The 25,686-nt window shown below is 42.4% G+C and overlaps 1 protein-coding gene across 3 annotated transcripts in view; it reads right to left on the bottom strand.

The window, feature by feature from the left end:
• Positions 1–2,344: 2,344 nt before the first annotated feature.
• Znhit6 (zinc finger HIT-type containing 6) overlaps positions 2,345–25,686 on the bottom strand; it is a 34,534-nt gene continuing 11,192 nt past the window's right edge. Inside the window, exons 6-10 of one of the 3 annotated variants that reach the window (XM_057793958.1) lie at positions 17,072–17,140; positions 15,781–15,861; positions 14,286–14,363; positions 5,663–5,787; positions 2,345–2,811 (exon numbers count right to left, since the gene is read on the bottom strand). In XM_057793958.1, the coding sequence (XP_057649941.1) occupies positions 2,771–2,811; positions 5,663–5,787; positions 14,286–14,363; positions 15,781–15,861; positions 17,072–17,140 (394 nt within the window). In that variant the 3' untranslated portion in view covers positions 2,345–2,770. The other 2 variants (XM_057793956.1, XM_057793957.1) reach the window with 2 other exon arrangements.

Genomic DNA, 25,686 nt, shown 5'->3' with positions numbered 1-25,686 from the left:
GATAGGAAGCTGGCTTTTCAAAATAAACCCATTCTGGCTGGCTTTCTTCTTGGGTGTGTCTGTAGAGCAAGAGCATTTGTCTCCAGTCTGTGAAATGAACACTCACACATTTTGGGAGATCTTTTTTATTTTTTGTCTGCTCTGGTGTCTTCATAGATTTGCTTCAACCGTTCAATTTCTATTTCTGAACCTTTCCCAAGAATTCCAAAAGGTCATGAAATTACACTATCTCCCAGGTAGCTGCAAGAGTCCCCACCAAACTCCACCCCTCAAACCTGTCTACAAGGCAATGGCCTAAAAATTATAGCTGGGTTCACCAGGCTGAACACGATTCTTCTGCTGTTCCGTATATTAGCACGATAGTCAGCGATAGTACTGGTGTATGGAAGCCCCTGTGCATCTAATGATGGCACCATCCTCAGTAAAACATCCTAGCAAAGAACGGAAAGGAGAAAGGGGCTCTGGGCCTTGACTTTACTCACCAAGACTATGAAAGAATAAGTAGGCTCACACTTGCTTATCAAAGGGCTAAAGGATGCACATGTGTGTGTACAAGCATGCGCACACAAGCAGGCCAAAGGATAATGTTGGGTGTTGTTCCTTAGGTGCTGTCCACCTTGATTTTGACATAGTGTTTCTCACTGACTTTGAACTCAGAGTAAGCCAGGGCACGTTGGTTGGCTAGGAAGCCCCAGTGGTCCGTCTGTCTGTACCTCTCTAATGCTGGGATTACATCCTGGCAGCTGTTGGTTGTCTTAAACCATTGCTTTAAAAAAATAAATAAATAAAAGTCAGGTGGAGTTTCCCCCTTTTTAAAAAGTAATCCATGGTTACTGCAGAAGGATGAAGTTGCCATTGGCCTCAGTCTGTTGACTCCAGAATTTGTTACATCACTAAGAGAAGAGTGGCTTCAGCACCACTGTCTTCCTGGGCTTTTAGCAAACCATTCCAACTTCATGAACACGATTACTCGGTAAGACACATGTTTATTATAAATTGCTTGGGAATATATATGCGTATTAATCAAGTTAGCTGACAGTTATATTTAGGTGAACTCTGCTCCCCACTCCTCTTGGGAGGCAGAAGAAAGCACAGAGCAAATTCTTTCTTTGTTCTTCAGTTCTATACGGAGCTTAACACTTTCCTTATAAGAGTACAAGATTCCTCTCCACCCCACCCCGGACCACATGTTTTTCCTGCGCACTCTGATCCCACTTCCCCAACAACGCCAGGACAATTGGATTCAGTTCCTCCATCTTGCCTGCCTGCTTCAGTGACACACATTTCACTTTTGGATCAAATCTGAACCCCGTGAAATCAAGCTCAGCTGTCTTTCCAGGGGTTACTGGCAATGACAGAACTCCATACGAATCCTTTGCCATGATAGATCCCAAGGGCACCCTAGGGTGTGAGCACATTTCTCAATGGCTTCATTAACTACGAATGGTACTTTGATGAGACCAGTGGTCTTTGGGCATTGCTGCTTCTTGGCTTTCTACTGTGATTTCTTTCCTGAGTTATACATATATTTGTATTCTCCAAGTCTCTAGTTTCTTTTGACCTCAGTCTTATTATTCTACCTGTAAGCTAAATAATCTTCACTAATGTCCAGTTTGATCACCTTTCTATTTTTGAGATTATACTATAATTACATGTCTCTCCTCCCTCCCTTTATGCCCTCCCATATACCCGTTCTTGCTCATTTTCAAATTCACGTCTCCCTTTTCCATTAATTTTTATGTTTTTTTTTGTTTCTGTTTTTTTTTTTGTTTGTTTGTTTTGTTTTGTTTTGTTTTTTGAGACAGGGTTTCTCTGTGGCTTTGGAGCCTGTCCTGGAACTAGCTCTTGTAGACCAGGCTGGTCTTGAACTCAGAGATCCGCCTGCCTCTGCCTCCCAAGCGCTGGGATTAAAGGCGTGCGCCACCACCACCCGGCTTCCATTAATTTTTAAAAAACCATTTAGTACACAGATGCAATGTAGATTAATTCTTTACTCTTCTATAGTCAAAGTTTCTGATGCATAAATGCACATGAAACCCATCAAGGTTTAATTTCAGCATGTGAACTGCGTATAAATCAAGCCACATGTACACATAACTAACACACTCTAGAGCTCCAAGTGGGTGTTTCTTTAACCAAAATACACCACCAAATGGGTCAACACCATATCACTGTGCAGCAACCAGCCAACTGGGAGTGGATGAGACACAGAACCTGTGTGAAGATGTCACCAACGGTACCTCAATGAGAAGCTGCTGATCTTTCTAATCGAATACAACACAGAGTGATTCGTGCTTAGAGTGTCTCAAGTACGAGCTGTCTTGAGAGGGTTACAAGTAAAGCAAACTCAAGGGCGGCCAGTTCTCGGAGAGTGCTTCTCCTCGGCTAGACACTTGGCTGCCCTGAGTGGCATTTTCTTCAGTGTGGGTCAACCATGGAGAAGGCCTTCTTTATGGCTGACACAGGTGATCCGTGGGTTTGGTCTCGTGTCACCCTAAGAAATAAAATTGGTTCAGCATACAGAAGTGAGCATACTAAAGTCTAGTGAAGCCTTCACTAATCGGGTGCAGGAAGGGTTCATATCGGGAAAGGCTTTGTACTTCAGTCAAAAGGCGACAAAACACACTGTTTTCAAAAGAAAGTTATGCTTTTAATTTCCTTTTAGATAACACATTCCAAGCGCCCTTCCGCAGTTCCTTGGTCACCCAACTGTCCATCCACACAGGATCTTCTCGACCATCTGGGAACTTTCACCTTCTTCCACAAGTACTCAATTTCCTTCGCCAAGCTTCTGGGTCGATTCACTTTTCACTGGAAAAACCATGTAAACATACAGTCAGTTGTTTATACTGCTCAGCCTGTTTGTTTCTCCTCCTCTCTCCTCCCTTCTGATGCATAGCAACAGCACCACTCACAGGGACAGACAAACCATGTCACGTCCCAGGCAGCTGGGATCCGCAATTCTGGACAGAATAAATGAAGTGACAATTCTATTTTGTGAGGGTACACCCTTCTTGACTGTGCAAGACTTGGGAACGGGCCTCACGGTTCAGTTATGATCCATATTCATAGCCTACTCGCATGCAGCTGGAATTTTTTTTTTAACATATGTGTTTTTTTAACTTAAAGTTAAGGGTGAGTATGTGTGAATGCATGTGGGCTGACAGAAGACTGAGCAGAATGGAGGCCTCTGAAGCTCCTGCCATACTGAGGGTGAGAAATACTGACGTTCTCCATGACCAAGACCCAACGTCTCCTCCCTGGGTTTGTCCCAGAGTGCAGTACACTGAACCCCTGGTGACTGCATATCACTCCGTCCTTAAACATGAAACTAAAAGTAAGCAACACAATGAAACACTTCGGCCTCTGTTAGGGTTCAACTATGATTAGGGTCTGCAGAGACGGCTGGGGTCGAGGGCCCTTGTTGCTCCTCCAGAGCACGAAAGCTTGGCTCTCAACAACCACTGGAGTGGGATGGAGAAGCTCACACTGCTCTGGCTTCAGCCTAGGGCACCTGACACTCTCTTCTGGCCTTTAGAGCACTGTATAGGAGGTATGCACATGCACGCATTAAAACTAAGTCATTAAAAATGATAATTATCTTGTTTAACGTTTACGCTGCTTGGCTCCATGAGGTAGAGAAGGGTCTGTCGTGGCACGCACTGCATAGAGCTTAGCTGTGCGTTCATGCGGCTGCACCCTGTCCTCACATACACAGCAGAAAGCAAAGAAGGCTGAGGAAGAAGGGGGAAGAGGTAAGTGGAAAGAGTTATTTCCCCCCACCCACACAAACCAAAACTCTATTCTCAGGATAAAAATTAACCTTCCCCCACACCTTTGGAGAGAGCAAAAATTTCAAGGTTTTCCAAAGACAATGTTCTGTTTTTATAGGAACCCACACCAGGGCCACAGTGCAGAGTATCAATACTACAGGACTGCTCAAAGAGAGAGGCGCCTTGATGTGCTAAGACAACTCAATGCGTGCCTGCAGACCCGCCTACTAAGTAGTCAAGGGGAGAGAGAGCACTTAGGATGTGCCGGCTCCGGCATGTCCTTGGATTCTGTCAGGTTCTCTTGCAGCAGCCCTACAGAACCATTTCCAGAAGAGTCGACTGTGTGCGCCTGTAAATCAGTCCAAAATACAGCAACACATTCTGCTGAGGTTCCAGTTCAGGCTGAATTAGCCTTTCTTTCTGCTTCATCCCAGGAAGCCTTGCTTGAACGTGTCATTCCTAAACAAGGTGAAAAGAGGAGCTGTGTGCTCTGTTTACACAGCTCATGTTTGCCCTGGCTAGTAACTCACCCAACTGCTCTCCCTGAAACCAACATTTAGAAGTCTTAACACTTTGTTAATCATGTTGAAGAAAAAGGAAGGTTTTACAACATTTAAAAAAATAAAAGTGGTTTCTTAGAACTAAAATTCCTCATTTGAGAAAATTGGCTATCCTTTAAATTGTGAAAAACAAAGATAAGAATAAATAAAAAGCTTAGAGACTCAGAATTTGTTATTAAAAATCTCTACATTTGCTAATTAAAACCTAGTTTCAAGTCATGGCATTGGAAAAAAACTTGGAAATTTTATTAATTTTACTCAAGAAAGAAAAAAATGACACACATACACGTGGGGAAAACACCTCACAGATCTCCACACTCAAAGCACACATGCCAAAGAGAATGATCCAAACACAGATCCACACGCTATCTTCAGGGTCTGCTGCAGCGCAGCGTGGCCTGGACCCACCAGTTCTCAGCTGAAATACTATCTCTGTTATCTCAGGGTTCCGAGTATTCACCTTCTAGAATTAGGTTACTTTGATCCACGGCCAGAAAGTCGGTAAGAGATTTTTAAGACACCAAACCTTCACACACACCACTTCCAGTTATACCACGGTTCTAGTACCTTCTCACATGGCAGAGACAGAAGTGGCAGGGAATAAAAAGGTGAGCCATAGTACAAGCTCAGATAAATGCAGCCCAGACTTTAAACACATTCCCTCAGCAACATTCTTTACTAGAAGAGAGGATACAAACCCAGCAATTTCTCGTTTCATGAATCTCTAGAGTTTTCTGTTGTGGAATAATCCTGTTGTTGATTGTAAATATGTATTATTCTCATTGATTAATAAAGAGCTGACTGGCAATGGCTAGGCAGGATTTTTGGGGCAGAGAACCCTGGGAAGAAGGTAGGAGTCTCAGGAGTGCCGCTGTTGAAAAAAAGGCACCACCACGTGGAAGAGCGTAGATAAGATATATGGGTTAATTTAAATTGTAAGAGTTAGTTAGTAACAAGTGTAAGTTATCAGCTGAGTATTTATAGTTAATATTAAGTCTCTGTGTGGTTACTTGGGAGCTGGCTGGGGGGGACGGAGCTGCCCTGCCATTCTGATGAAAAACTCCACCTACAGTTTTCAGTAGAAACAGTAAATTATATCTGAAAATTCTAATAAAGCAAAATTGAAGACATTTCGATTCATCCATTCCAATCAGGATCATGAGTGTCACACTTTCTAGCGGGGAGGACATGGCACCTGCTCGCTTGGTGCTTTTCATCACCAGCTGCGGTACACAGTACACTCTTTCACATCTGTAACACACGTATAAAGTGTGGGAGCAGCCATGGAACCGCTTGCCCTCTAAGAGGGGAGGAGACACACATGCTTACCTTGGTGAAGAAGCTGCACGCCATTACTGGATCCTTTCAATACCACGTGCAAAGTTGGATATTCAATGATCACTTTGTTCCTCAGATTGTCCAAGAGACTTTTGTCAGGATCCAGTTCATAATATCTTAAGGAAAAGAAAACACCCTTAACATTTAAATTAATCTTTTATAACATGTATGCAGGCAAAATACTCATTCATATACACAAAATTAAAAATTTAAAAAGCAACAATTAAAAAAATAAACCCTGCCAAGTGTGATGCACGCCTTTAATCCCAGCACCTGGGAGGCAAAAGCAGACAGATGTTGGCGAGTTTGAGGCCAATCTGGTCTACAGAGTGAGTTCCAGGACAGTCAGGGCTTCACAGAGAAACCCTGTCTCAAAAAACAAAAACCAGTAGTAGCTAAAGAAAAACATGAAATTACACACAGACACACACACACACACACACACGTATATAAAACAACTGAACATAAAAGTCAGTGTATAGTACACAGCAATGCAACTTAGCTTTTCTTAGGAGAAATGTGATTTTTTCAGGCAGCCTGGGCACACGGCTGAAATAGCTTATCTTCTGTGATTATTCCAAACCACAAAGCTTCCCCTAAGGGGCTTTGCCAATAAAGAGATGTTTCTATTCATTTTAGTTTTTCTGGCAAATAATTTTCCACATATAGCAAATACTTTCAATATTCCATCTCATTTTATAGCATTTAATCTGCACTTGGCTGTTCCAGATCGCCAAAGACACAGGGGACGCAAACCCCAATGTTACTGCTATCGTGTAAAGAAAACAAGCTCTCAGCAAAGGAATGTTCTTTTTTCCCATGATCTATGGTTACTTTTAATTATCTTCTTACTGTTGAAAACACACAAACTACCTCCTTTATCTTACTCTTCCCATCTAATAAGCTGGCAGAGTGCCAGTGCCAATCACACAGGTATGTATGCATGGTCCAGTTTTGTCTGTTTCCAATGGCGTTTAAGGACAATTCAGAATTAGAACTTAGTCCTAAATAATAAAGAATTGAAAAGGTCTAAGTTGATGGCTTCTAAGAGTATTTCAATCTATAGGTCAACTACAAAGAAGCACTAAAAACTCTTTGACATTATACACAAATCACAGTAAGTATCTTTCAATGGGAAAAGGCAGCATCCTTTGACATAGGGAATTCTAATTAAAATGACATACTCAAGAATAGACAGCTGCTTTCTGACATTTAACTATTGCCTGTAACAGGTGAGTCTCCTCATTTTGGACATGGTGACAGAATTCTCCCAGTATTTAAACATATTCATATGCCTAGCTATATAAATTTAAGTATAAAACCATTCAATAGGCTTGAGGTGACACCACCATCTTTGTGGAAAGTAGAACATTACTAATTAAGTTCCATCTTCTCTAGAGAAAGGGATAGCAGTGATAGTATTTATGCAACTCGAATTGTTATTTTAAAAAAGATTATATCCACTTTGCCACAAGTCAGTTTTGTCCCACAAAAACATTGTCAGCCATTCCTGATCTAAATTTTGGTGTATGCATTACATTACAGTCCACATTAAAAGTCACGAGACATTTGTTTTGTAGTGCATAAGGCAGTGGAACTACTCATTAGTAGCCTTTTTAAAGATAAGCTATACGTCCGCCCTTTCTGCCTTCTGAGTTCCAGCGAAGATCATTTCTGTTTCAGGGATGTTCTTCCCCGAAGTATCCTCTCCCTGGTGACACCATTGATCTTGTTGGCCTCTGTGTAAGAGAATCCAGCAGCCTGATTTGTCTTTCGCCAGACAGACCTGGAGATTTGGCCCAGTCTCTTGCTTGCTTCTCCTTCCACAGTGTGGCACTGGGTACACTTCTGAACAAAAATCTTGCCTTTCTCAATATCGCCTGGCTGGTCAACACCATAATCACTACAACCCAAAGAAAGACATCTCCCTCTCTAGCAGGAATGTAAAGATACATAAAAACTACATGCATGCAACAAATCACATACCCGAAACTGTTCGGGTTACACTTGGTTACCTCGAGAATCCACTCTTATGTCACAAGCCAAGCAGGCACTATGCAAAACACTTCAGATACAAAGATTTTAGAGACTTGTCAACTAATAAATTTTTAAGCCTTTTTTACGTCCCCCAAACACAGTGAAACTCAGGTTTGATGAATGGTTTTTATCTATGTATCTGTCTGTCTGAGCGCACAACTCATGGATGTGGATGCCCCTGGAACTGTCAGTCAGCTATGAGCCACCCATCACAGGTACTGAGGACCAAGGTCTGCTCCTCTGCAGGAGCAGCAAGCACCCCTAACTGCTGGGCCACCTCCCTGGCCCTTGTTCCACAGTTTTAGTTAGCACCTGCCGAGTGGTCGCTATCCTCTACATAGGAGCACTGCTGTCAAGGGCAGTAAGCGTCCAGACTTAGGGTCCCACTTGGTGACTGTATAATTCATAATTCTACTTCAATGTGGACTCTTAACTGAAAGTTTGCATTTCTTAGGGTTTTATTTTTTTTTTAAACTAGTGGTTACTCTGAGTAAGACATTAGTGTGTACCAGTGACTAAAAGATGATCATGGACATCGTGCATAAAGAAAGGCTCCTAAAGCAAGGGGATCTCTGTGAGTTAACAGCCAGTCTGGTCTACAAGTCCCAGAACAGCCAGGACTGTATACCGAGAAGCCCTGTCTTGAAACGCCTCCTCCCCCACTGGCAGAAAGGCTGCCGAGTACAAGTGGAATTAACATTTTATGGACTTGGAATTTAGTTAAGTGAAGCAGTAAGTCTAAACAGGGTTTGTTGTGGAATAACTCCTCTGTACTGTGAATATGTGTTACTCTCACTGGTTAATAAAAAGCTGACAGGCCGGTAGCCAAACAGAAAGTATAGGCAGGACAGCCAGACATAGAGGACTCTGGGAGGAGGAAGAGCAGAAGTAAGAGAGACACCAGTCAGCCAGCTACCAAGCAAGCAGAATGTATAGAAAATGAGGTTAACAAGCCATGAGCTACGTGATGATGCATAGGTAAGAAATACGGGCTATTTTAATGTAAGAGTTAGCTAGTAACAAGTCTAAGCTATTGGCCAAGCATTTATAAATAATATTAAGACTCTGTGTGGTAACTGAAGTGGCTCCTGAGACAGGAAAACTTCGTCTACAGATTTTATTAAAGTCCTGCTCTTCCACTCATTGGTCTATGATTTTGGATAAATCACTTTTGATCTTTTAATTATCTTATTTACATTTATCTGGCGTGTGGATATGATATGGGTGCTGTGTATGTATGTGTGTGCACACAGCCTTGGGAGTCAGTCATCACCTTCCACCTTGGCTCTCTGCTGTCTGTTGTGGTATGTAACATACTGGCTGGCTCCAGAGCATCTAGGGACCCTCCCTCTCTGCTGCCATCTCAGTGATGAGAGCACAGGGATCTCAGACATGAGCTACCACACAGCTTTGCCAGAGTGCCGGGGATTCACACGCACGTCCTCATGTGTGTGCAGCAAATCTTCTGTCCACCAAGCATCTCCCCAGCCCACATCCCTTCTTTAACCATTTCTTGAAATTCCCTTGAAATAGAAATGACAGCAAGTTATGAGCGTTTAGTGACAAAAGAGACAACTGGCTGAGACACAAGTCGTGCACACAGCCTCTCGCCTGAATACAATACAGGACAAGTCCCTAGACTGCCTTAGTAAGAAAGGGCAGCACTCATGTAAGCACCAGGCACAGTTCTGCCCTGTGTGTGTTTTGTCTAAGGGTAAGAATAGGACTTTTAGCACAACTTCTGAGCCACGGTTGCATTGTCATGTTTATTCTCAAGAATCTAAAAGTACTTAAAAAACAGTTTCCAACATCCTGAGGCAAGTTTTAAAAGTTCAGTTTTGGCTCTCTTAAAACACTCAAGACTCCGCTCCTTTATAAGTCGTTAGGGTCACCAAAGCCCAAAGGACACCTCTATCTTTCTGAAATTTCTTCAACTCTGTTATTTCCATCAGCAGGCGCTGCTGCCAGAGGATAAACTACTTAGGTTTGGAAGAATCATGATCCCGACATCTGTCTCGCTCTCAGGGACACCGCAGACATTACTTGTTTTACTTGCTCAGCTGCCCCTGAAGCAGCTGCCCCTGCTCCCAGCAGCTGCACAGGGGCATCAGCAGGGCAGCAAGGCTCGCCTAGTAGGTTCAACAGGTGTCACAGGGGCTGTTGTTAAATAAGGTCTGGATCCTCAAGCGTGACCTTGGCTCTGTTCCCATCTTTCAAAGAAAGCAGCCAATTCCTTCACTTTCTCTACCTGTCCCAGCAAATTAGGGCAGCAGGCACCTGTTCTTCACACTCAGGAGATTTAAAGAGAGGGTCACAGCAATGCTATTCCCATTAGGCAGTGACTCTAGATCGCCACCCATACATTCCCTAAAATACATTGATGACCAAGCTCAACTTTCCCCAGATGGAACAATTTAATAGTTGACTCAAGTCCACAGGATTTTTCCACTACAAAATAAGGTCACTGAATGAGGCGATCACAGCTGTAAAACTCTGGATGCTTTGATATGTATCTGCCAAAGGTAGGACACAGCCTATGTTCTTCTAGTAGAGCTGTATGGATTTCTTAATCTAGGTTTCTGGGTTAAAAGTACAATCAATTCATTCCAAAAGTACAAAACTGAACCTCTGGCTTTTTGAAAAAAACCAAACCAAACCAAACAAACAAATCTAAGGCTTATTACTGTAGAATAAATCTATTCACTGTCATCTGGTGGCTTTTTAAAGTATGGCTCATTCTAGAATAATGAATTCCGGAAGATACTGGAATAGATTATTTAGTTTGTGTATTTTTAAAATTTATTGTTTTAAGGTTTACATTTTTTATTAGCTATGTAAGAATTTTATACAATGCATTTGATCATATTCATCCCTCCACACACCTCACCCCAGATCCACCCTCCTCCCCACCATCCAACTTTGTTTTCTTGGGTCTGCTCTGCTTGCTAGAGGCAAGCAAGCACTCTCATCTAAGAGAGGCTTCCTGACTCAGCTTTAACTGCAAAATCCTGCAGCTCATTAAGAGGTCCTGCCACAAAATACTTAAAACGGTGTTGGTGAAAAGCTGAAGGCATGCTTTTCAGTTTTCAGCCGTAGCAGGAAAAAAGTTGTGCTGTTTTAAAATGCTGGCATTCTGGTCCATCCTGCCAGGGCAAACTGACTGTTTGAGGCAGGAGGGCCGACTACAGAGAGAGGACTTGATTGTTGTCTGTGGACGTAATGCTGCAGTTTGCTTGTTGGCAAAGACCTTGAAACGCCACAGAGTTGTGGTGATAAACATGGCTACAGCTGGTATCTCCGCCATGAGGCTGGAAAGCTAAGGAATGGCTGGATCCAGCCGTCAAAGCCACGGCTTTCATCCTATTGATATTGCTTGGTAAATTAAAGACTCATGTGGTCAGAAAAAGAGAGATATACAGTAAAGAGAGATTCAAAGACAAAGAAAACTTTAAATGATTTACAGTGTGTTTAAAAATATATGCAGACTGAAAGATAAAGTTCTTAAAAGTAAAAAAACAAAAATAAGGAAGTAGTTGGATGTGGTAGTACACACCTTTAATCCCAACACTTGGGAGGCAGAGGGAGATTGACCTCTGAGACTTCAAGGTGTGGTAGCACACGCCTTTAATCCCACTGCCTGGGAGGCAGAGACAGACAGATCTCTGTGAGTTCAAGGACAGCCTGGTCTAAAGAGTTATTCCAGGACAAAGATATACAGAAAATATAAAATAAAAGTAAAAGTAAACAAAATAGAGTTAAAATAAAGCTGCACAAAGATGGAAAATACACAGAGAATCTTGATACTGTATGCTATTATGATCTCTTTGAATTGTTTTAATGCTGAGGAAGGAGCAACAGATGCTAAAAGATATTTGTTTATAAATGCTGCTGAACTAATCCAAGATAGATATTTTCAAAATACCTTGACTTCAGAATTTGAATCTAAGGATATGATACTTTGGAAAAGAGTTTCTTCTTTTGTTTTCACAGAGGATGGGACACTGTGGATTGCTTCTTTGATCCCAATATGGTATGATAGACCACGCCCTCCTGAAGGGTTGCTGTGAACACCCTTAAAAAATTGCTTCGCTCAACTGCCAACTGAGATGAACCTAGCAGACCTGAATAACAGCGCCCCCATTCAGCAGGAAGCAGTTTGGAGAGAAAAAACTGCGCCCATGTTCCCATATATTGTTTATAAATGTTCTTTTACATTTAAAGGGGGAGATGATATAGATGTGAATAATTTGCATTGATATGAATCTTGGTTTACTGATATTAATTTAAGGTCAATTTTATTATATGTATATGTATTTCTGATATTAAGGTATTGTGATTGTGTAGTTTATGTAAAAATGTAATGTATATAGGTTAATGGATAATCATCGATAATTGTCAAGCTTTTAGTAATGTTAGTTAGATTTTCTAGATGTGCATAGATATATTTTAGATAGGCATTCTTCATATCTTTCAAAGATTATAGAATATGGCATTTTAAATGTTTTAATAACTTAGGACTTTTCATGACAATGAGACACTGCTCCTGGCAGCACCAATCTACTTCAAGAAGAAGATGGGCATCGAAGAGGATCCTTGGAGTCTGATAGCCATTTGGGCAAGAAACTGCTCTTGCCTGGACTGTTGCATAAACTGGACACAAAGAACCCGCAGAGAGAGGACTACTGAACTTGCCTAAAGGTGAGATGATCTTTTGGGGTTCCTGATTCATGAAGGAGTCTGTGAGACATTCTGCAGGACACAGCAGATAGTGACTGAACTGCCTTTGAAATTTCCTGCTTCATGGAAATGTCTGCTGGAAACTATGGGCATGTAGGCCGAAGATGGATGCCCCAATGGTACAGAGAAACTTTGGGTGACTGTCAAGGCAGCGAGATGTCTCTGTCATTTCTAGAGTTTGAAAGTTGCTTATTTCTTGTTTGCTTAGGTAATATTATATCCTTCTGGAGTCTTTGAGGGAGTTAAAGAATATATAGATAGTTATTGTTTTCCTTAGTTATGATAAAGATAAAATAGATGTAAATATTGTAATTTTTACTTGATAACTGTTTTGTTGTATGTAATTTTGCTATGTTAAAGTTAAAGCCTTCCTTTTTTTTGGTTTAAACAGAAAAAGGGGAAATGATGGAGGAAGGTCATTGGTTAAAAATAAAGAAACTGCTTGACCCATTTGATAGGCCATCCCATAGGTGGGTGGAGCAGACAGAATAGAATGCTGGGAGGAAGAGGAAGTGAGATCAGATGCAGGGCAGCTCCTCTGAGAAACAGATGCCATGCTCCCCTCTCCCCGGCAGAAGCGATGAAGCTCCGACCCAGGATGGACGTAGGCTAGAATCTTCCCGGTAAGCGCTCCTTGGGGTGCTACACACATGAATAGAAATGGGTCAAGCAGTGTTTAAAAGAATACAGTTTATGTGTTGTTATTTCGGGGCATAAGCTAGCTAGGCAGCCATGAGCCGGGCTGTGGGAAGAGGCCCACAGCTCCTACTACAGTTTTCTTCTTTTTTAAAAAACCCATTAAGTCCAGTTTGTGCTGCCCATGAAATATACTCTTGGACACGTGGCTGCTAACTGGAGTGTGCTCAACTTACTAGGGGGTCACACCCCACAGACCGGCTCTCTCCAAGTAGAGATGGTTTGTCACCAGATCCCCTCCCCCTGCTGGGATCCTGCCTGGCTTGGGCATGCTGTCCCAGCTGCTGTGCGTCCATATGGACAACTGAAAGCTCTAGGAGTCGCCTGCTATCGGGAGTGTCAATGCCTCTAACACAGGCTAACGAACGGGAAGCCCAGTGCAGGGACGGCTACCTCTCTTGGCATTGTTGGCCAGTATCATCCTACATCTCCCAGACATCACCGGCTATTGCCAGTGTTCTTGGCCATCCTCCAGAGCTAGAGGACAAGGCACAGAGAGGAAGCAGACGCTAGTGGCCTCCTACAACAGGTGGATCTTTGTGAGTCTGAGGCCAGCCCAGTCTACATGGAGAGTTCTAGGACAGTCAGGACTATACAGAGAAATTCCACCTAGAAAAAACAAACAAACAAAAACAAAAACACACACATAAGGAAACCAAAGAGAACAGGGATTTCAAGAACCAGAGTAGACAACATTTCCACTGTCTCCCCTACTCCTGAAGCCGTGTGGGTATCACCCAGAGCAGCAGCCTAGGACAAGGAGCCGTCGAATGCTCAGTGGTGCAGACTCCCCTCCAAATGTGAGCCCTCAGCTCAGGGTCTGTGAGAACACCCTGTGCCTTCCTGTATGCTGCTCTTTGGGATTTCCAAAGTCACAATTGTAAACACTGGACTCACGCATATATTCTTGAAATACGTGGGATTTAGAAACTTTTTAGTAGCATCTAAGGATACTTTAAAATATCTATCAGGTGACTGCTACCAAATTTTATTGTAAGTGCAGTTATTTTAGTATTTTAACTTGAAAGTAATTTTTATAAGTCTAGGTTTTTGTTGCCAGCCAAACAACTAGTATAGTAGTTAGCTACTTAACCTAATCAAGTTACTTAGTTACAGATAAAGAAACAGAGGAAAGCAATCTTACCTTACGATATTTTGCTGCATATTTTCAACCCTCATTAAAATTTGGATCCCTGTCTGCGAGTGTACGTAGGCTTTCAATCTGCATCATAGTGGAAGAAGCAAAATTAAATATATTTCAAGATAGTCTTTATAAAGACTAAACATTTATGAATAGCTAATGTTCTTAATTTATCTTTCCAAGAACAGAGAAGAAAAAAAAAAAACTAAAGATGGTGTCTAAGCAAGATGTGAAAAAAAAATTACCTTCTCACTCTCTGGTTAATTTAGCTATCTTAAATTAAAAGTCTCGTTTTGTCAGTTCATGTGCTAAAAAATATACTTGTGTCAGCAAATAGCTGCTTACTAATTTATTGTCTCCAATTTAGTAATGATGTTTTTTATTAATGCTAAGTACATGAGCAAATGATAACAGCCAGATTGTAATCGATCAAGCTGTCAGAGCTGTCCCAAAGACAGCTGGCACTGCCTTCTTCAACAGCAAGAAACAACTTGAGCAGATCAGACACTTAGGATTCACCAGGTGTGGACTTCAAACCCCAGGAACCAAACCAACATGCCCATCCCAGGAGCAGACCACCTGCTGAGAATAAAGCTGTCCCTTCCTGCCCAGGAACACTGGAAACTAACTCACCACCAAGCTTCCTGTCTAGGCAGTGCTGTGGCTGCCCCAGCCCCTCTGGACTTCCCGTCTAGTGCTAGTCTCATTCCCCTGATGGAAGACTGGAACATGGTAGAGAAGCAGCTTGCTCACATCTAGTTAACGCGACTTCAATACACACACCCAGGGCAGAACTCCGCACTGAGCTATGTTAGCCACTTTGGACCGTGCTGTATTTCTGGAGGCAAAGTGTTACCTTATTTAGTTTTGGGAGGACTTGGCTGAAATATAATTTCCTGTCTTTAACAGCTACTAGAAAAGTTTCAAGTTGTAGAATTAATGGTTCAACTTGAAAAGGCAGTCTAGTCCAAGGGTAAGACTGCAGACTTCAATCTGATGCTGCTGCGAGGGGTTGAATCTCAGCTTCCTTGTTTATTAGTCATAGGAGGTTACTTTACTTATTTAAGGCTCAGTTTCTCCACCTATACAATGGGTATGAACCCGTGTCTCCTGTACAGAGTTGGTGTGAGGGTTAAATGAATCAACTAATCTCCATCACTGCCTGCTTGAGGAGCGTCTGCAGTAAATGCGACTAGCTATGACTGCACTTTACAACACAGTTAAATACAGTCACAGCTCCCCATAATAAATACACACATAAAAACACTTTTAATGCCTGCATCCAGTGACATGGCCCAGCAGGTAAAGATGCTGTGGTCAAGCCTGACAGCCTGAGTTCTATCTTGAGGTTCCCATGGAGGCAGGAGGGAGCCTATTCCCCAAAGCTTTCACCCCACATGTGTTTTGCAGCATGTATATGCAGACACGTGCACAAACACACATTTCTTAAGTTATACTTTAAATCATGCCAGAAAGCTACACGATTTTTGAAACATACCTTTGACGAATCACAGGATCAGATTTTTCAGGATCAATGTAAGGTTTTAGAATTTCATTAATAGTTTTATTATCTGGTACTCTTTCAAACAGAGAAAGAAAACAGCAAAATTATTATTTATAATTTGCTAAATGTTAACTTAAAACTGTTAAATTTGGTGGAAAAACTGAACAAGGGCTCTTTATTTTACTCTTGGCAAAACACAGCATATAACATTCTTTCATGTTAAAATTATGTAGAAGAAAAGCACAGAAAGGCTTTTAAAAACATTTTATAAAGTAAAAATTTTAAAAAGTTCCTTATCAATCACTCATGAGAATATGAAAGCTCTTTCAACATACACCTATGCGCAAATGTTAGGAAGCTAGAGTCAAGATGTACAGACGCGCATAGGAAAGAACTGAAGAAGCCTCTGGAGGGCTGCAGCCCAGCCAGCGCTCAGGGCACTCTCAGCACCACAAACCAGGCTGAAATGGAGCATCTGAAGACGGCAGACTTCCCTGTGAGCACGCGGCGATACAGCTCTCTAAAAAGCTGGATAACACAATGAAGACCCCTCCGAAACAGTAACGTCCTTAGTGATCTGATCACCAACTACTCCTCTCACACTCCTGACTATGCTGCTAACAAGATTCTTCACCCACATCCGTGACAATTCCAAAGAATGGCAGTGCCCAGTGGGGACAGATGCTGAGGACACTAGCTGACATCAACTTAGACATCTCCTTAACTCAAGAAACCACACAGCATAAAGCCTGTGATACCTAAAAATATACTCAAAGAACCTTAAAAGTATATATAAAGTTAGGACATGCATGTATATTTAGATGTATTATTAGGTGTATACATGTATGTTTCATACATGTACCTACCATATCTTCTGAGGGATCTAATACTAAAAGCGGAACTTTTCAATAGTAGAATTCTGGGTTGTCTTCTGTGTCCTATGTAACTGCTCAGTCTTTCAGACTTCCTGATTCAGATCATACTCCTCTGCTCAAATTACTGCCACGGTCTGTGTTAACTCGCTCCTGTAGGGTTCTACCCTGTTTGGAGACAGTCCTGAAATGGATACCACTTAGCTCCCTGGGATTTTTCAGACTCTGAGACAGAACCACATTTGACTGTTCTTCTTTGACCTGCTTTCTTACTCAGCATCACAGCTGATTTGATCTGGTGTTTCCAGGCTCAGGGCAGGTCACTGCCGATGAGTACTTCGCGGTGTGACAAGCACTAAGTACTTACCTGTTTAATCAGAGAGCCCTGCAGTAGAGCGCTCAGGATGACATACCTTTTCTCTACATACTCAGCTCGACTCTGTGGAAACTGGAGCTTTACATGCCAACAAAACTGCTGCTTCCTACGAGAGAGCAACCGCGAGCAGATGAAGGCAGAGAATCAGTCAGGCCTCAACTGTCACTAAGATGTTCTCTAGTGGGTCCCACAATCTTGGGAACTTTCTGGAGTAAAGTACTTGTAAGGCTTAATCATAGGAAGGTTCTGAATCCCAGGGACATCAGTTTGCCCAAATAGAAGGTGATTTCTCGAAGCTGGGGCTTGAGAATAGTGAGCTGAAACTTGCAGTTTACAAATGCATCTCCTCATGACTAAACAGAGAGGGTGTCCTCGCCTGACAAGTCTAGAGAGCAGGTGAATCAAGTACTGTCTGGCTGAGTCCAGCTGCACACGCACCTGTGAGGCATGACTGCTGCATTCAGTAGCAAACAGAACACAACAAGCTGGTTGCTAAGCAAAATGCACTGAGTGCCTTCGCCTCCCACCTAAACTCTGGTCTGGCACAGGACCTGAATTAGAAACTCACTAAATGCTTGCTTTTAGAAAAAGGACCACACACCCTACTTACCATACCCAAAATCAGAAAACAAAATTAAATAAATTAAAACAAAAAGCCAACTACTGTTCAAAGTGTCCGTCATGGAAATTTAAACCTTTTCACTGCAGTTATGGCTTTGTATGTTTTTCCTTTTATTTTGGAAACAGGATCTCAGGATCTCACTATGCAGCCCTGGCTAGCCTAGTGCACTTACTATGTAGGACAGTTTGTTCTTGAACTCAGAGGTCAGTCTGCCAGTCTACTGCGTGACACCTGGCCTACATGTATTTTCTTGTCTTAGAAAAAACGTTTACCATCCAATTGTTACATTTCTTCTAGGCAATGATCAGCATATTTTTGAAATTTATGCTGTAGGAGGACCCCAAATTCTTTTGTTTGTTTTTTTCCAAACAGGTTTCTCTGTGTAATAGCTCTGGCCGTCCTGAAACTCTGGTTGTAGACCTGCCTGACTCTGCCTTCCTTACTGTTAGGATTAAAGCCATGAGCTACCAGCAGCTGGATATATACATTACTAATGCGGGTTTTGGAAAAACTAGAGGAAAAATGTGCAGATTATGATTGTGTTTACGGCGCCATTACTATACAAGAAAAACATTGGGTTAAGCTCAGTTTGGTTTGTTCTTGGCTAGAACATCAAAGAACACAGGTTATAAAGTTGAAGCCTGCCGTCTAGTCTCTGAGACAAAGAGCTTTACAGAGACCAGTGCAGATGCAGCAGCCACTGATTTAAGTGAACAGTTACAGGAACAGCACGTACCTCTACCTGCAGAGCCATCTCACTGGCTCCTTCTCTGAAGGCTTTTAGTGGGACTGAAATTCATGTAGGCATAACTGGTAAGTCATAGTGACATGGGCAAACCCCTTCTGGAGACTCATAATTATACATATGGACACATACTAAAACCACAACGCTACCTGGTATCTTCTAAAGGCAGACTTTAAGAAGTGTTCATACACTAAGCTAGTTCATGGCTTCTCAACTGTGGCAGTGCCAACATGTTTGACCAGCTTCTTCTCTGCCCCATAAACCACTGCAGGATTTTAAAAGAGTGCCAGCCTGACTGACCCACCAGATGTTACAAGGATTCAGGTTTCCAGTTCTGGCACCTGGAACTGAAAACGTTCCCCGGCATCCCCAGGGTCTGCAGGAGACAGAGCCACTGTGAGAGAATGTTGGGCAGGGGTTAGCATTGACTACCAGGCACTTCTAATTCACTAGGGACACTGCCCAGATATAACCAGACACCACCAACAACAGGAATGCTGCACACCTGGCACTTCCACCTAGAACATTCTACAGAATTTAAATAATCCAAGGCACTTGTTTACAGTGAAATGGTGGACGTAATTACTAACAGTACTCCTTATTCCTTTCTGGACAACTGACAAAGCCTCTGAGTCCCATGAAACCGAATGTATCAAAGGTTCAATAATGGTGTGGCTGAGGTTTTCTGATCTTATCCTAAATACTTATGTAAGTGCACACACAACCACAAACAGCTACCATGAATTCTCAATTGATGCAGTATTCAATGTCTTATAGATGGCCAATAAAATTTTAATGCATGAATTAACAGGCAGTATGTAAACAGATATACAATGTATCAAGACATCACAGTGTGCAATTAGGAGGAAATGTCTGAAAGGGTGTGTGGGGGGGGTTAAGGTTGAGAAATAGAAGGCACATGTTATACATGTTTATCAACTTTCGTTTACCTGGAACTCTGAAGAACCATCCTTTCATAGTTTCAATAAAATAATATGTACACAGAAGACACTGGCAGGGGGTACTACTGTTATTCTTTATTAGTGAAACCCGCCCCTTTGATATCTGAAGCTCCATTAGAATCCTACAGAATATGCAAATCCCAAGTAATCAGCTCCTGTTAAATGGTACATTACTGTGGCTACAGGGCTTGTTCACACTCAGTAAAGAAGTGCACATAAAAGGAAAGTGCTGCCTATCCGATCTCAGACACACTGAAGATTAGGACACTAGGGGAGGGAAAAATTAGACACTGCCATCGCTGACCAGAACATAAAGCCTCTGCAGTGCAAGTTATCACTCAGAACAGTACACACTTCTGCCCGTCAGTTCCATTCCTAGGAATTTATACTGAAGAAACAATTGGGCCATTAATAAGATATGCATAACTGTCCACTGTCCCTCGTGTTATAGCGGGGTCACCAGAAACAACCTGTATTCTAAGAAGCAGATTTACACGATGACTGTTAACCAGCCCTAAGGACAGGCAGCACTATGCCACGAGGAGGAGTCGCATGCTGAATGATGCACTTCCAAGTCTGAGAGTTATGACATAGAATGCTTTAATTCTTATTTAAGAATAGCCTGCATTAAATAAATCTTCCACATGATGTTATTTTCTACTACCAATAAAACCAAAGACAATTTTTATGAGAAGTACCAGATAATAGTGAGACAAACATGGGGAGCAACCCTCAATCTTTTTCTAAACTAAAATACTTCCTTATTAGAAAAATATTCACTCCAACATGCAACATGTCGTCTCAAAACTATTACTCCAGGGATGGGGAAGATGGCCCATTTGGTAAATGGCTTGCAGACCAGATCCCTGGGGCTCACTGGCCAGTCAGTCTCGCTCAATCAAATATCAAGTGAGATAAAAACAAGGTGGAGCATGAGAACACTGACCTGTGGCCTTTACACTCACAACGCATGGGCCCCCATGAGGACTATATAATTCCTCTGGTAGCCTCAGAGTAATTTTGCTGAGAAGTATGTGACAAATGCCCAGGAATGATGGCACATGTTGATAGTCCCTGAATTCGGAGACAAAAGCAGGATGAGGTCAGCCCCAGCTCCCACTAGTCTGAGGCTAGTCTCAGTTACAAGCTGAAGACCTAGACTCAGACTCCAGGATAACACAACAGAGAGTCAGAGATGGAGGTTTTCCATATGAAATTTAAGGAGTTTGAGCTGGCTGCAAATGTCTGCCATCCCATCTACTAGGGAGGCGTGGGCAGGAGGATCCAAAGTTCAGAGCTGGCAGGGTCTACATATGCTCAAAGTCCACTTGGTCAACTTACCAAGACCCTGTCTCAAAACCAAACAGAGGGCTGAGTTGCAGCACGGTGAGAGTGCTCGCCAGCACCCGAGAAATCCTGCGTTTAATCCCCAGGACCCATAAGAGAGCAAACAAACAAAACCACTGTCCCTAAGAAAACTTCTGAGGGCTTGGAAGGCCTCAAGGCCACAGACACTGAGAAGGGGACGAGCCTACGCAGACTTGCTATGTGAGCAGTGAGTGATTAAAGCCACTAGCTGAGGGTTCTGCATCTTTCCTTCCATCCATAATTTTCTTATGGAAACATTCTATTCTTTATTCACATCCTATACAGCAAGAATATGGAATAAACATATGTGCACACACACTCATAATGCTCACTCATAATAAAGGATAGTGGAGAAGTTAAATGGACCTTCTGTCTGAATTCTACTCTTAACATTTTATACCTAATGTATCTCAAGCAGGACACTACATGCTTCTAATCTCAGGTTTCTCACAGTAAACAGGAGATGATGACATTTTTAATACAATATTATTAATAATTTATTATTATTACTTTGGTTTTTCGAGACAGGGTTTCTCTGTAGCTTTGGAGCCTGTCCTGGCACTCGTTCTGTAGACCAGGCTGGCCTTGAACTTACAGAGATCTGCCTGCCTCTGCCTCCCAAGTGCTGGGATTAAAGGCATATGCCACCACCGCCTAGCTTTACTACAATGTCATTAAAAGGACAAGCAATATGTTGAGAACTTAAACACACCATAATCTTTATAATTATATATTCAATTCAATGATCTTAACTACGAAGCTTAGCACAGACATGCTGACAATGTATTTAACTGAAACCATCCCATGAGTCCCATAAGTGAACACACTCTGGATGCAGAGTACAGTGTCCAGTGATAAGACTGTACATCTCCTGACTGCTCTCTGATGTTCTCTTCACAAGGCTTTTAGAGAGAGAGACAGACTGAGAGGAAGCTTCATCAACTGAGACTTAACTATTTCTCCTTTTCTTTGATTTCTTTGATTAATTTATTCATCTTTCTCGTGAGTATGGCAGTACTGGCATGGCGTGCAAGTGGAGGTCGGAGGCCAACAGGAGCTGGCAGATTCCCTCCTTCTACCATGGTGGCCCTGGGCACTAAACTTAGGGCTGGAGGCCTGGCAGCGAGCACCTTTCCTCACTGAGCCCTTCTCTGGCCCCTACTGTATACGTTTTTTTTTTTTTTGTGACTTTGAGATAGGGTCTCACTGTGTAGCCCTGGATGTCCTGGAACTCAATTTGTAGACCAGGATGGCCTTGAATTTGCAGATATCTTCCTGTTTCAGCCTCCAGAGTGCTGGGATTAAAGGCTGAACACAATTTAAGGGAGAAGAGCCTATATCTGTCTTAGAGGTCACAGCCTGTCGTGGAAGAAGTCAGCGCAGGAACTCAAGGCCAGAGCCTGATGGGCAGGTGGGAGCGAGGCACAGACCGTGAAGAACACTGCTAACTGGCTTGCCGGCCACCCTTCTCACATGGCCTATACCAACATAAGCAGGGATGATACATCCCAATGTGGGCTGAGCCCTCTTACATCAATTAATAATCAAGAAAATGTCCCAAACATGCCCACTAATCTGATGGAGGCAATTCTTCAACTAAGGCTTCTCTTTTCAGGTACACCTAGGTTTGCATCAGATTAAAAACAAACAAAAAATAAAAAAAAAAAACCCAAACCGAAGACAGCACATTTATAAACAACAGAAAGGAGAGAGCAAACCCGTCAACTATTAGGACATTAGAGCCATCAAGTAATACCTGATGGAATTTTAGGAATAAAAGCATTTTGTTCCACGGTTAGCAATAAACCTTATTTTAATTGAAAACTGAAAGAAAATCTACCACATTTGGAAGCCCTTAAAGGCTAATGCACGAAATAGCTACACAATCCTTCACTCACAACTGCCTGACCTTTAAAGTATTTTCACGATGAAAACTTAAAGTCTCTCAAAAATAAATGCAACCCTTCCTCATAAAAATCATTTATTTTATTAGGATTAGTACCATGATTAAGTATTTCTGGAAGCAGAAATACAAAGGCCTGCTCAGTCACTTAGTCTGGATGAAAATAACTAGAATTTGAGTGAAAATCAGTTCCATGTCTCACATCATTATGAAAACATTTCCAAAGGGACCAGTTCTATATTTTGCCCAAGAAGTGCTCTACTGCATGACAAGAGGAAGCAGGGTAGCTAGGGCTGTGGGAGCTGGGAGAGGGGATGTTAAGAAAATGCACGTGGCTCGTGAAGGCTGAAAAGAAAAAGATCATTTTTAACCACTTACGGCAGGTCTTAACTGGCTGTGGTAAAAGCAAAAGTGGCATTTGGTAATGGCTGCCCAGTTCTGAGCCACTAAGGTTCAGGAATACAAGTTTTTCTAGAAAGTATCAAAAGGCTCTACACACATGAAATATACCTTTCAAAATAACCAGAGAGCCCCTCATAAAAACATTGTAATGGAAGAAGAACAGATACAAGCATACCAAAAACATGAACACCAGTATTAAATGCTGGCATCTGTTTCATGTTAAACGTGGAGAAACTACGGGCTAGAGGAGCTCAGGCAGAAGAGACGTGCTGGGGAAGACAGTGCACCCCACAGATGAAGATATGATCAGGCGGAAGAGACATGCTGGGGAAGACGAGTGCACCCTGCAGATGGGGAGCCAGCAGGGTGAGCACCTGGATTACAGAAGTCATATTCTGCTGGTCCATGCTCTGCACGGCCAAGCCTGATGCTATGTGAAGGGAGTTTCGCTGTGCCTGATGCCTTGGTGCAGAGGATCTGTAGCAGGGATGGGTGTGTGTAGTGTTTCTGAGTGGTTCACTTCAGAGTGCCTTTCAGAGGCTCAGACACTTGGGCTTGATGAACAGGACACAAGGCAGCTCAAATTATCTTGCTTCATGGGAAGTACCTGAAATGATCTTTCTTCTGCTTAAAAGATAGCAATTCAGGTTGCAGAGTGATCGAGAAGCAGCTGTTAACTCTAGTAATGGAAAGGGCAAAACAATTCAGAGTTTCAGACACAACGCTAGGAGATGAGATGACATATTTAAACTATTTGCAGTTCTGCCATTGGAGATATCTTGCACTGAGACGGGGTAAGAAACTTTACTATTCTGAGCAGGTGACCATCATACTAAAAGCAGGCTGTAGAGAGACATATCTGGCATCAGTATAGAGACTGAAGGTAGAAAAACAGACGTCTGATTTGGGATTCCCCTCTGTATACTGTGATTACCACTGATTAATAGAGAAACTGCTTTGAGTCTATAGCAGGGCAGAACAGAAGTAGGCGGGGCAGACTAAACTGAATGCTGGGAGAAAGAAGGCGGAGTCAGAGAAGCCATGTAGGCCTTCTAGAGACAGAGGCTGGATGGAACCTTGCCGAGAAGCCACAGCCATGTGGCGATACACAGATTAATGTAGATGGGTTAGTTCAGGAAATAAGGGCTAGCTAAAAATATGCTTAAGCTATTGGTCAAACAGTATTACAAGTAATATAGTTTCTAGTGATTATTCCGTGGTCTAGGCATCTGGGAAAGAACAAGCAGCCTCCCCCAACAGACTGGCGCTGCGGCCTCCTACTACAGACGTCCTCTAAGTAAGACAGGAACACACGGATATATGACTTCTAAATGCTGTCATCAAGGCTCTGGGAGGGACACATTCTAGTGGCATACCATGAAGGCCTAGTGGCTGGAAAGACTTCCCTATCTGGAGAAGCTGGTCGAACTGCTAGGCTTCCCATCTCCAGACAGTGGAAGACACCACAGGAAGGCACACTCAGTGAAGCGGGGTCACAGAGCTGCTTGCTGCTGTTGGCACGGCCACGGTCGGGAAGGCAGGAATGGGGAACAATGAGGCTCCTATTTTTTACAGTGCTTATGGAAGACTGCAGTTACTCTGAAACTCCTCCATCAACATCTAAAAGCTACATGGAAAAGAAATGGCAGAGTTCAACATTTTAGCCCAGCTACAAGTTTACACCAAGTACCTATTACATAACTCTCCAAATCTCAAAATCTACTTGTTTGCCATGACAACTGTTAGACTCTTCATTTTATTTTTCCTTGGTCCTTTCTAAAGCCCTGCTGCAGAAAAGTAAAAATCTATACCTCTACAGACACCGTGTTTTTTTTTTTTTAAAAAAAAAAACAAAACACGAAAAACAACTCCTGTGTTTAAAGAAATACATTGCTACACTGTTTAAAGAAACAAGTGCTATTATATTAACAAACAAGTAGATGAGCATGTTACATGATATGATTAGAAAGCTATAAATGTATCTAAAGAATACTTTTAAATTTATAAAATATTTGTTATGTCTTTACAAGAGGGACACCTAGTGGCTAGCTTCTAAAATAGGACAGGAGCTCTTAAATACTAACTCACATTTTTAACAATGGTCATGTCTCTGTGATCTTAATTCTGTAAAGATGACAGATACTTTTGTAGAAAGCAAACAAAACAAAACTCCTAATCAAACAAAGATACAAAATCCCCACTCCTAAGTCCAAAGGCTTGAGAAGTCTAAACCTCAGTTCTAAGCAGGAAGTAGGAGAAAAATAAGCAGGTCTTTGGGTTGCCTAGAACTGGGTCAGGGGTAATAAAGCCACAGGAAGATGGACTTTGGGCAGAGGAAGATGAAGTGTGGGCCCTTCTGGAGAACAGGTAGTAAGTCCACACAATAATACACGTTGAGAGTAGAGTGAAACCCACAGGTGAGTGACTGGTGCCTGTTTAGACATCAGCAGAGAGGCTTCTCCTGCAGCAGATGGAATAAATACAGAGACCCACAGCCTGCATGCATGCCTGGCACCTGGGGAGGCCAGAAGGTGTTGGTTCTCTTAAAGCTGGAGTTACAGATGGTTCTGAGCTGCCAGATGGGTGCTGGGAATTAAGCCTGGGTCTTCTAGAAGAGCTGTCAGTGCTCTTAACTGTTGAATCACCTCTC

Source organism: Chionomys nivalis, chromosome 18, assembly GCF_950005125.1.
Source record: "Chionomys nivalis chromosome 18, mChiNiv1.1, whole genome shotgun sequence".
NCBI lineage: Eukaryota > Metazoa > Chordata > Mammalia > Rodentia > Cricetidae > Chionomys > Chionomys nivalis.
Note: the sequence above shows the minus strand (reverse complement) of the source record. Positions and strands in the feature narration are given on the sequence as shown.